The sequence below is a fragment of the Ananas comosus genome, linkage group 23 (assembly GCF_001540865.1).
Source record: "Ananas comosus cultivar F153 linkage group 23, ASM154086v1, whole genome shotgun sequence".
In the NCBI taxonomy this organism is placed as follows: domain Eukaryota; kingdom Viridiplantae; phylum Streptophyta; class Magnoliopsida; order Poales; family Bromeliaceae; genus Ananas; species Ananas comosus.
Window position 1 is genome coordinate 6158789 of NC_033643.1, and position 12978 is coordinate 6171766.

The following is a 12978-nucleotide window of genomic DNA, read 5'->3' on the forward strand; positions in this document are numbered from 1 at the left end:
GGCGCAACTACTGTACAACTTGTAAACACTCGCAAAACATAACGTGGTAGAAAACTAACATCCCGGTTACCAGTGGTACGCGAACCGCAAAGGGAAAAGCCTTGACCAAAAGTGTTACGTGAGGCCACCATCAATGTTAGTTCAACAATGATATGCGAACGATTATATATAATTATATTTCTTGAAATAACATGTCAGGACTACACAAAGCTGAAAATAATGGCAACATCAATGCAAGCTCTAGTAGTCATTTGATTCTACGTTTACTTGGCTAATTTTAGCATCATACTTTATTCTAAGGTGTTCTATTACGCTATTCCAAACTCAAGTTGAATTGCTCTACGGTCTTTATACCTAGTCTTATCTTTATCATAGCCTTATAAGGTTTTATTAGCTAATCAAAGCTAAAACCGATCGGCCTCAGAGTTCAATCATCCGCCGGATTCCGCGCACCGTGCCGCCGTCTGGTGACCTAAGCCAGCTGCGCGGAATCGTCGCATCCACATGGCCGAACCTAGTTCAAGTTATAGAGGTTTACACACGACCAATCCATAAATACTTTTCGCCAAAATCATAAGTCCTCGTCTTCACGGCTTATTCTCTATGGTTTTTACTACTCCTAGGTCTCCTAGTCATCTAAACCATTTTCCCTTCTCTACTTTATGTCTGCTGATACCATCTTCTGTCAGCAGCCAGCGCGACCACGTGTACTATTTCTGCTTCTTTTTCCAATATCTTCCCGCACGCTCGTCGTATCGCCGAACCGAGCACACCGATGCGTTCGTAGACCTACCAATTTGGTTAAAATGAGATTAAATCCAAGTTTGAACCTCAAAATTGCAAAACCCTAATTATAGGTCCTCTGTAATATCATCTTCTCCAATCAAGCCCCTAGCTTGACAAAACATGGAGGAAAATCACCCTAAACATCTCTAGATGCCTTAACTAGAAGCAAAAACCCAAAACCTAACTCAATATCACAAGAACTCACCTTGGGAGTCCAAAACTTTCCTTCAAAGCCTTGATCAAGCTTGCTCTTCACCTTGGAAAGCTTCTTCTCCAAGCTTGCTTCTCCAAATCCCCTCTTGGTCCAAGCCCTAGAGAGAGAGGAAGAGAGATGAGAAGGATTTTAGAGAGAGAGAGGGAAAGGTTTGAGAGTAAGAGTGAGAACAAATAGCTCTCACTCATGCCCTAGCTCAATATAACCCTTCACAAGCCATATTTGCATTTGTTTACCTCTCAATTTCATATTTGCAACTAGCCCTTACTGGGCATTCTCGGGCTCGGGGACCGGTCTCTCCCTTTCAGGGATCGGTTCTCGAGAGCTACCCTGCAACCTGCGCAGAAGGGGACCGGTCTCCCCCTGATGAAACCGGTCTCCGGGGACCGGTCTCTCGCCGAAGGACCGGTTCCCGAGAGCTCAGCTTCCAGGACTTAGCCGATTTTTCCTTCTGCTCGATTTACCAACGTTCGGGAACTGGTCTCTCACCCAAGGGACCGGTCCCTGAGAGTAAAAATTCTGGAAATTGTCCAAAATTGCAGTTTCACTCTCTCGAGTCCCTTTATACCACATATATAGGCTCCAATACACTTTTAGCCTATAGTAACTCATCAATTTCCGCGTTCCGCTCATTTTGACGGAACTCGGCTCAACCTACGAGGGAAGCGATATGTTACACCCTGGTTGGGAGAGACCGGTCCCCCCAGAACAGTATTACGGCAGCCTTGAGGCAACTGGTCCCTGGCGGATGAGACCGGTCCCCGAGCGCGTCCACGCGGGGAGAGACCGGTCCCATGCGAGGAGAGACCGGTTCCCGAACGTTGGATTTTTCAGGGCATGCCGAGAGACCGGTCCCAGGTTGGGGAGACCAGTCCCTCAGTCCGAAATCTGCCCAGTCCGGGCTGATGCAATATTGGGAATTTGAGGGGCCTCTTTCAATTTTGTTACTTCAGATGGCCTAAATAGCCATTCCACCCTCTCCCTTCCTCATTTCTCTTCTCTCAACCCTCCCCACACTTTTGTTAGAGAGAGAAGAAGAAGGAGAAGTTGGAGAGCAAGAGCATCTTCCTCTTTCCCATTCCTCACTTTTGGAGGCTTGGAGCTTGGACTTGGAGCCTTGTGGTGGATTAATCTTCAACCTTTAAGCATTTTGAGCTTGGTTTAGATCTCCTCTTGAGGTTAGTTGCTTAGTTCCCCCCTCTAGACCTATTTTTGCTAGATTTTGGGAGATGAAAACCTAGATTTAGATTTTAGGGTTGATTTTGGGGCTTTTTGATTTAGGGCTTTTGGAGCTCAATCTCTTGGATTAGAACCTTCCTCTAGATTACATTGGAAGGGTTCTAGCTTTCTTTTGAAGCTTGAGAAGAGATTTTACTCTATAGGTGAGATTTTGGCCCTTTTGCTTGATAGGTTAATGATTGAGCTAATAGTTGTTCGTTTACTTCTTGTAGCTCACTTTTTGATGCTTCTAGGGTGCTAGGAGACTTGTGGACAACTTCGTTCGAGCTTACGAAGGATTCCGAGACGGTTCGGTGGGTTTGACCTAGCCACACAATGAGAAAATCTCATTTGTGATGAATTGAGTATCGTTAAATGAAAAAGTATGCATAATCATGTTAGATGTTATTTATGAATTTTAGAATGCTTAAAATGCCTATGTTACATACATTGTATTTTCGGACCTCTATGAAGTAGAGAACTTACATATGAGGCGTATGTGTGCAATAGCATTCTTATGAGAGACTTCGGATCATGTTTACATAGTAATAATGACATATGTAAAGTGCCTATGGACTTAGACTTCAATTGGATATTGAAACTATTATAATGCCATAAAGCGACATTGGACTAATGTAACTTGTGAATTAGTGAGCTAATGTCATAAAGGGGCATTGAGCTCGGGTTAAATGAGAACCTAGTATTAATGTCATGAATGGAACATAGAATATGTAATGTGCTTAATTTATAACAAGCTTAAGTGTTATAAAGAGGCACTAAGCATAATGAGTGTTGGAACATCACCTTGTGACAATGAACTAGATCATTGGGATACTAGTAACTTTGACCATGTTAGAGACATGATGATTGGACACTTGGGACATTGACTACGTTTGTTTGCCATTTGTGCTCATTCGCACATGCTTGTGAGGGTCGCTCCCTACAAGCCGGCACTCCGGAGTTGGCCTACGCGACCTATATTCGCTCGTGCAGTATCGAGAAACCTACGGGGTCGAGAGGGATAGACTCATTCCTAGAGTGGAAATGCTGGAGCTACCACCGACACTTAGGTGGCACAAGCTGGACTACACTATGTAGGTCCTAGAACATGATGGAAACAATGACATTCAATTGGGAGATGACAACCACTACTAGATAGGATTAGTAGTTGGAATACTAAGACATGCTTATAGCATAGTGTTGGGACATGTAGTATACTTAATAGTTTACTTATTGCATCATAGTATACTTGGTTGCCATGAAAGAGCATAATCATCATATATTGTCAGAACAAATCATGTTAACTACTTGCTTGCCACGTTGAGACACAGTAGACATGCATGGGGTATACCACATCTTGATAGAAATACATTGACATCTTATAGTTTTTGGTATAGTAATTTAGCAAACAATACTTGCTCTTATATTTACTGTTTATTGTCGTACTTACCCTTTTCTTTTGGGGCCTAGTAGTGCATTGAGCTGAGGTCAGTAATTGCCCACTGGGGACTATAAATTATAATTCTCACGCCCTCTGTTTTATATTTTATTTCAGATCCTCCCACGCCGGGAGAGGCTAGGGACCGCGTAAAGGGTATCGCCTCAAGCTAGCTTGGCTTCGAGGAACGCGTTGATAGGTGGTCTACCTCTCGTCGTTTTCTTTTTGGAGAGGTTGAGAACTGTACCAGTGTTATAGAGACCACCCATTTTGTGTACTTTTGAGATGGTTATTGTATAACTTTATGTTTCCTCTTTATTATTTAGTGTGTTCCAACTTCTCTTATCATAGACTATAGATATGTACTTGCTCTGATATCTCTAGTTGTAGATCATCTCTTGCTTTATTTCCGCTGTTGTTGTAGACGCCTTATATGTGTAGACATATGGCGGGTCTGGGTGCGCTACCGGGAGGGCCTCTGCCGGTCCCAGGACGTGACAGACCAGGTGCCGGCTCCGGGACTTGTCGACATAGATTGGGTGCAGCCCGCGCGGCACGACGTCCAAATGCTCGTCGACGGCACTGTCGACGTCGAATTTTGGCTCCTCCAACCGCTACTGCCACATGTTGTCATCTTCGTTGTGGGGAATCAAGAGTCCGCAGGCGATGAGCGAGATGCAACGGCTGCTGCCGGAGGGGGAGTAGACTTATAGAAGCCTCTTTTTAAAGAAGTGCTGCTCGTTGCGGACGTAGATCGAACACCTGGTGAGCGATGATGAGGCCGGTGTCGAGCCGAATGGCGGCGTAGTCGAGGGAGATGAGCGCGGCGTCAGCGGAGTAGGCGAAGAAGGTGTAGGCGTTGACCATGAGGTAGGAGCCGGTGTGACGGAGGAGGTCGAGCATCGTGCGCATTACGCGCTCCGCGAGGTCGTTCGGGAACACGGCCGCGGAGGGCGGGTATGAGGCGCGAAGCGCGGTGAGGGCGATGGGGGAGGAGACCTTCATGGCACCGTCAAGGCTGAGGCGCGTGAGCACGGTGTGGACGTTGGTCATGGCCGGGACGAGGAGCGCGATGAGGCTGCTGTGCGGGCTCGCGAACATCTCATTGTCCTCAACCACGGCCGCGATCTGGATCGCCGGGTAGTACGCCGCCACATTGCGCTGTACCTACCCGAGCGCGTAGCCCGGGCGCGACGCGGCCGCGGCGAGGAGCTCGTTAGGGAGCGCCACCACCACCCTGATCCCGGGCTTGTACAAGAACGTGGAGAGGGAGAGAGAGCTTTTTTCTTCTTCTCTTTTCTTTTTTTTTTTTTTTTAGGAGAGAGAGAGCTTCGATGCTGCATCAATGGAGAAAGGAAAAAAAATATTATATTACCTATTTTTCTTCTTTCGTGAACAGGGGAATGGGATGGGTTTTTTCTGTTAGGGATAGGTTTGAGAGTTGAAAAACAAAAGAGACCGTTCCAAGTGGGGTCCAAATAGATATTTATGGACTTAGGTTATAACTACTTGGAATTTTTCTCTTCTGTTTTTTTTTTTTTTTTTTTTTTTTTTAGAACGTGCAGATGATGGGGGTAGTGGGATGTGAGAGATGTGGAAAGTTGGGATCATGGATATGATATTGCAACTTAACCCTTTTAATTTGCTTATATTATACTGTAGTTAAAATAAAGGAGTAATATATATAACAAAATATTTATATACTTGAAATGGAGCATCTTACAAATATATGAAAGGAAAAGGATTAATTTGCTATGTGTAATAGCCATGCATGCCTACGAGAGCATTCTTTCTCTTCCTTCTTTTTTGTAGTCTATGCACCTAGTGCATAGATTAACCTATGCACCATGTTCAAAATTTGAATTCAAATTTTCTCTATGCACCTAGTGTATAGATCATCTCATATACCATATTCCTAAAAGTTGGATTCAAATTTTCTCTCCTTCTTTCTCTTTTTTTTTTTCTTTTTTTTTTTGTGCTTTAACAGAGCAGTCAAAATATTGGTCCCTATTACTGCTTTTCAAAATTCAACCGATCGTCGCATAAGCTCCCCGGGGTACCACTACTATCTACGAAGTGTCCCAAATCACACTATGCATCTCTACATTCCATCCGTTGTACCAAAATGCATCAATTTAGGTGTCGGGGCAGCCGCATGCAAAGTGCAAACTATGTACAAAAAATATGTCATTTTAGGCTCCAAAAATATTGTTTTCATTATCAGAACCCACCAAGACCCTCCTACTGTCACCAAACACAAAAGACAATGAAGGTCAACTAGCCAAGAAGGCTCAACAATATCCAAACACAGCCACAATGTTGTTTCCATAAGTTCCATGCCAAAACTAGGCGATTGTAATATACCGAAATTTTGGTAAGCGAATATCGAACTTTAGTCAAAATGACCAAAGTGCGAGGTTGGTACGCTTCGGAAAGGCCGAAGGCGTCAAAAGGGGCAAAAGTGCATTGTAGGGGATCTTCAAGAGCATTGTGAGTGAAATCTGCAAACTGCAGGTTTTGTGCTCTCGGGGACCGGTCCCTGAAGGAGAGACCGGTTCCCGTACGCGCAGCCAGCGAGAAGAAAGAAAAATTGGCTAAGTCCTGAGAGTTTTGCTCTCGGGGACCGGTCCCTGCGGGGAGAGACCGGTCCCCGTGAGACCGGTCCCTCAGGGTGAGACCGGACCCGGGCTGCGTAAGCTGCAAAGAGTGCTCTTGGGGACCGGTCCCCTGCTAGAGAGACCGGTCCCCGTGCCCGAAAAGGGCCCAGTGAGGGCAATGCACTGAGGTGAGAGTTGAGGGGCCTAAATGCAAATATGCATTTGTGGGGTTATGTTATGAAGGATGAGGACTTATTTCCTCATTCTCTCCCACACACACACATGTTTGAGAGCTCTCTCTCTCTCAAGGAGGTGGATCTAGAAGGTGGATTTGGTGGAGAAGGAGGCTAAGGAGTGGAACAAGCTTCTCCTTCTTCTTCCTAGGTGCAAAAAAAAAGGGAAGCTTAGAGGTAAGCTTCTTCCCCCTCTCATGGTAGAGCTCAAGAATGGAAACCAAATGACCTAAGAATGGTTTTGTTGGGATTTTTAGATGATAATAAGCTTGTTTTTGCTTGTGGAAGAGATCAATCCAAGGGTTTTGTATATATATGAAAGCTAGGGCACTCAAATTGGGGCTTTTGCATTGGAGGGGTTTAGATCAAAATTGATCATGTAGAAACCTAATTGGGGGTATTCCAGACGCGTTCGTGCGCTCAGTTTGACGTTACGAAGAGTCTATGCGATGTTATGAGCGAAAAAAGCCTAATTTAGCTTCGTTTTGCCACAGGCAAGGAAATAGGCGGCTAAAAATCATGAAATTCGAACCCGAGCACCTCAGCAAGCCTACGAGGAAGGTGGTGCTTCTCAAAATCATTGAACTTCTCTTTATGTCTAATGTGTCACTTATTGAGCATATGTGTATTATTGAATCATGCATATTAGGGTAATTGAGATGATTATTATGTGAGTTGTTGCATGTTGTGAGTACAAGTGCATTATGAGACGGTTGAGAACCTAAGAACCCTATGTATGCATGAGATGAGATATGATAACCTAGTTGAGACAAAGAACAATGTGACACGATGACATTTAGATCGAGTGGCATTAGTAAATGCAAAGATGAATACAAGAGTTAGTGTGTGTGGCATGAGCAATGAACTTGAATGCCAGAGCATTGGGACACTAGAGTTAGTGTGTGGCATTTAAAGAACAAGAGTGGCATTAATGAATATTGAATGCTAGAGTTAGCATCGAATGTGATATAAAGAACACTAGAGTTAGTGTAATGGCATGATCGAGAACAAAGAATGCAAGTACATGTGAGAATTGACATTATGACATACAACCTTATAGTTAAGGGTCATGAATGCATTGTTTCCTTATAGTTAAGGAATGGATTGAACTTACATCCTTATAGTTAAGAATTGGATCATACTCGCCTTACGTCTTGGCTCGAGGGCGGTCGCTCCCCCTCGGGTGATGAGCTTCGGAGTAGTCATCACTGGGTATAGTAGTCTCCCCAGAGGACGGTGCCTGTCAGGTTGTAGTAGTCTCGCTCAACAATTGGGATTACGAGTTGGTGAGGTGCTTTGGGCGACACCTACGGGTTAGCCATGAGATTGAACAATGAGAACCAAGAACTTGCATTCATCATGAATATTTCATTGAGCATGATTATTGAGTATTATTGTTTAGGCATAGTAGCTGCATTTGTTATAGTTTGGTTACTATCTACCTGCTTATTCTTTCTATTATGCCTGAGTTAGACCTAGTAGGAAAGTCGGCGAGTTTAGGGGGCCGAACCCACTGGGAACTTCGTTGTAGTTCTCAGCCGGGACCGAGTGATCCGGCCGACGACCGCGGTAAAGATATCGCGCCGTAGACAGAGACCACCCAAGTTGGGTTTCATATTTTGTAGTTGCATACCCATATATCATCTTTTGTATTTGATGATTAGAGAAGTTAAAGAAATAAATGTAAGTATTCTATTTTGAGGAAATGTGATGTGAAAAGAAATGATGAAAAGCATGTATTATGATAAAAGAATTGTAAATGTGAAAGTTGTATGCTTGTAATTGGTTAAAAGTTAATCATTCTACTTGTATGGTTGTATAGTTTAGTATTCTTTTACTTTGGCTATTGCTTACCCTCGTGTAAGCCATTATGTATGTTTCCGCTTGTGTATTCACTTTGTTTGAATTGTACATGTGTTGAGCCTTGGGCGGACAGGGGAGACTCTGTCCGTTCGGCGTCTGTTCGACGTGCCCGGACCGGCCAAAGGGATCGGTCCTGGGGCGTGACAGCGATAATGACCGATTTCGCTGACAAAAGTGTCGAAAAGCCTCATTTCAGCTCCGATTGATTTCTGGATTTAGCACGATCCGGTCCGGGGGTCCAACATACATAATTAACGCTGCCCAAGGTAGCGAGCAACTCGAATTACCGAAAAAGCCCATAATTTTCATCTATTTTATAGTATTCAATAAGAAAGTAGAGTTTTGACTCGTTGTCTAGACTTGCATGGTCGGAAAGCTGAACCGTTACATACACTAGTAGGCAGCGATGCTCTGAACATGTCACGCCCCGCGACCGCTACCAATTTGGTCCGGCCCAGGCGCGTCGAACAGACGCCGAACGGACAGGACCTCCCCTGTCCGTCCAAGGCTAACCAACAGATCGTGCATAAGAATTTACCCAAGAATCAATTCATAAATACACGATCACTAAGCACCACTAGTGCTATAAACAAGAGCAAGATACAAGTATAGAAACATATACAAGTACATCAAGAGAGAAAAGACTATCTATTACATTCATTTGATTTACTGCATTTAGATACATCTTTTACATTCTTCCAAAATATAAATACAAGCAATCAACCCTCACCCTATACAACATCTACTCTCAAATACAAAAGGGGTGACGGCTAATGCAAGAAAAGGAGGTAGCTAATGCGACTAGAACGCCGGGCCCTTACCGCGATCCTCACGCTCACCGGGGACACCCGAACTGGAACCTGTGGTAAAATGGGGGTGAGAACTAACTTCCTTAGTTCCCAGTGGGTTCGGCCGCCGACTCCGCCGATCTCCCCACTAGGTCCAAGCGGGCATAAGTAGACAATCGATAGATAGGTAGATAGATAAGGAAAGCTGTAAATGGCGGAAATGAAGCTACGCTACCATGCCCAATCATAAGTATATGAATGCATGTCCAATGAAATAGGTAAGCAACTAATCTGTTATCATGTCCAAGGGTGAAGCTATTCACTCGTTCATTAACCTCATTTACTTGTTCATTAATCTCATGGCTTACCCGAAGGCTCGCCTACAGCTCACTAGCCATCTCGACACGTAGGGAGAATCAACTCACACTACGGACCCGAGACCGTCTGGCGGGGCCATATAGGCAATCCCTGGCGTGACCAACATCCGGAGCGCACTACTTGTGTGGGGCTTCCATCACAAGATTTAACAGACCGTGAGCATGATCCAATCCTCTAAGCTCGAGGATACCCTGTCCTCTAGAGTCACAATCATCATATAGTCCATAGGTGTCGCATACACTATTAACTAGATTGTCCGTTTGTCCGCTATCGACTAGATGCCACTCGTTCATAGTTTACTATTAACTAGATGCCACTCGTTCATAGTTCATCATTTTCTCTACATCATAGGATTCACAATCTCGACCCAATCCTTATCAATCCAATATATCAATTATCCGATGTACGCTACGATACCATGAAGGAAAAACATAAGGAAAGGCAATGCATACTAATCCTATAATGCAATAATACAAGATGCAAGATCAAATATACTAAGACATAGGAGGGAGCCCGATTGCTTCGGGATGGACACCACCCACCTCTTGGCGATGCCGTGATAGTAGAAAACTCGACGTTGGGGTTCTTGTACGCCGCTTCAACTCCTCGGGGCGAAGCGAGCCCTCGAGTACCCGATTCGGCGATTTCTCCGCACCCGCTCGTCGGATCGAGAAACCGACTTCGCCGACGCGTTCCGGGACCTAGCAATTAGGTTTGCGACCTATTAGATTAGATCAAAACCCTAGATTTACCAAAAACCCAATTCCGTGCCCTAGGATGGCAACGGGGAAGAAATCCGTGGTGCGAGCTTCAATTGCGAGCTCGAACCTTCTCCCTAGTTCCATTAGGTCCCATTCAAACCATAAAAACCCCAAAACCCTAGAAACACCATTAAAGGGTTTAGAGCTTACCCCTACACAAGGTTCCTTCAAGCTTGAGGGAGAGGGAGAGAAGAAGATATCTTCTTCTTCTTCTTCTTCTTAGTCTTCTCTTTCTCTTTCTTCTTCTTTCTCTTCTTCTTCTCCTTCCTCTTCTTCTTCTCCTTCTTCTCTTTCTTTTCTTTTCTTTCTTAGAGAGAGAGAGAAAAGAGGGTAAGAGAGAGAGAGAAAGCAGCTGAGAGTGAGAGAGAGGGGTCCCCCACCTCTAATAAAGGCCATTTTGCATAAAAGCCCCTCAACTTTCACCCTTGTGCACTGCCCTCACTGGGCAGTTTTCGCGCGGAGGGACCGGTCTCCCCGACTTGGGACCGGTCCCCGAAGGCTGCCATTTCGAGCAGAGGGATTTTCGCGTTCGGGAACCGGTCCTTGCCTGAGAGACCGGTCCCCGGGAGACCGGTCCTCGTCCGAGAGACCGGTTCCCGAGAGCTGCATTCTCGGGACTTAGCCAAATTTGGCTAAATCTCGTCGGGCCAACGTTCGGGAACCGGTCCCTGCCCACCAGGGACCGGTCTCATCAGAGACCTCCGCAACCCAGCCTGATGGAACCGGTCCCTCCCTGCCAGGGACCGGTCCCCGAGAGCAATTCTGCTCCAGTGCAAGTTTTGCACTTGGTGCTCTCGCGGGCCCTTCTTCAATGCACTTTACGCATTATAATCGCCTTCGGGCTTTCCGAAGCTTACGCACTCGACAACTAGTCGATTCTAGTCGAAGTCTAACCCTCGAATTTCGAGGATTCACTTCCTTACAGAACATATTGCTCTCATGAGGCATTAACGACGGTGGACAACAATGAAAATCCATCTTTCCATTCTGTTGAAAAATGGTGCAAGACCACCATTGTTGTAACTCAACTTACAGGCTCTTAAGGTAGGAACGAAGGTGAGCATGGCGATGAGGATGGCCAGAGACCACCGGGCACATCAAACCGAGGTCGCCAATAGCCAGGATGGCCGGAACAGTGGCCACAGGTCTGGAGCATTCTCAGCCTGGCAGCAAAGGAGTAGAAACAGTTTAGAAGCTTCTGCGTGGCTAGAGGCGGCCGAGGTCGGCCGGAGAGAAGGCTAGAAAGGCAGTGTCACTGTTCAAGGTTCCAGCCGAATCTAGTCGTGGAAGTCAATTCCTGAGATCTGGCCAGATCCAGGCTCAGGGAGACTCAGGGGCGGGCAACACTGGGGGAGGGTCGCTGGAGGTCACATGGTCGGCGGCGAGACGCGGGCGTCGGCGCGGGGAAGCTGCGCTTGCAAATTGCAATGAGAGGGGGGGAGAGAGAAGATAAGTGAGAAGGAGAGAGGTCTTGACTTTGAGAGAGTGAGAGAGGTCTTGAGAGAGAGGGGAGGTGAGAGAGAGAAAGACAGAGAAATTTGGCTTGGGCTACTCACCGGCCGGGGAAGGTCGCTGGCGGGACGGCACTATGGACTATGGAGTGAGACTGTGAGAGAAGAAGCAGAGGCAGAAGGAGAAAAGATTAGGATTTTTTCCCTTTTTTTTTTTTTTTTTTTTTCCTTTTATCTTTAGTCATAACAATTGCAGTGATCCTCTCCTCGCCCATTACAGTCCTTTCTCAGTGCTCCTCGCATACAAGTCCTCTCCATTCGAAAACTTTTTATTTTTCACACATGAAATGAAATGATAATTTTTTGCAAATTACTTTTTTTTCTATTTTCAAAAACTTATATATTCCCTAACCTTTATAATCCGCAATTTCTTTCTCAAAACTCATCCAAATAGAAGGTATTACAAGTTTGGAGGGATACATGAATTGACTTAAATTTTGGACATAATATAACTTCTTTTTTCTTTTTTTTTTTTTGACAGGTAGGTAGCACGCTACCCGCTTCGTTTATTTCATTTAGAAATAAACTTAGCTAGAAATGTGAACCAACTAGGATTACCGAAAATCTTGAAAAGATATCACGAACCAAATGCAACCTCTGGGTATAGGAATTTAGCAAACGCTTCAATTACAAATGCTAAAAACAAACAAGAAAACTACACTTTTGTAGTTTAATTAGTTTCACATCTTCTTATATCCAAACAAAAGAAGTGCATAAAATAGAAAATAAAGTCGCCTACTTCAAAACAAATATATAGACTGGAGCTGTAGTTTCATGAACTGCAGCCTAAAAAACTAAAGTTCATGCAAAATTCACACTCGTCAATTACCAAACAGCCTCTAATATCACGAATTAACTAACTTTCAGCGTTTTCATCATTGTGGTTTTTCAAATATATCGCCAAATTCATCGGGTTGATGATGCGGAAACAAACATAAAAACACCATATATTTATTGAACATTGAATGATCAAAGACAAAATATTCTGGTCAGAGAGAGTATAGAGGAGGCATCTGCGGCTATGATGAGAGAAAAAGGATGTTATTGTAGTTAGCAATAATAAAGTTGACTTGATTTAGCACCTAAATTGAAAGTTGGTTATCCGCATATAGAAACTATTTGCTAGCACAACAATAAATAACAAGATAGCCATGTGAAGATTTAAACCTGTTATATTTGGTTTAGATTTAT

The 12978-nt window shown here is 44.6% G+C and overlaps 1 protein-coding gene across 1 annotated transcript; it reads right to left on the reverse strand.

Annotated features, from left to right (window-relative positions):
* Window positions 4380-4757, reverse strand: LOC109728393 (glucan endo-1,3-beta-glucosidase-like). The gene has a single exon (XM_020258784.1). The coding sequence runs from the start codon at window positions 4755-4757 to the stop codon at window positions 4380-4382; it is 378 nt and encodes a 125-aa protein (XP_020114373.1).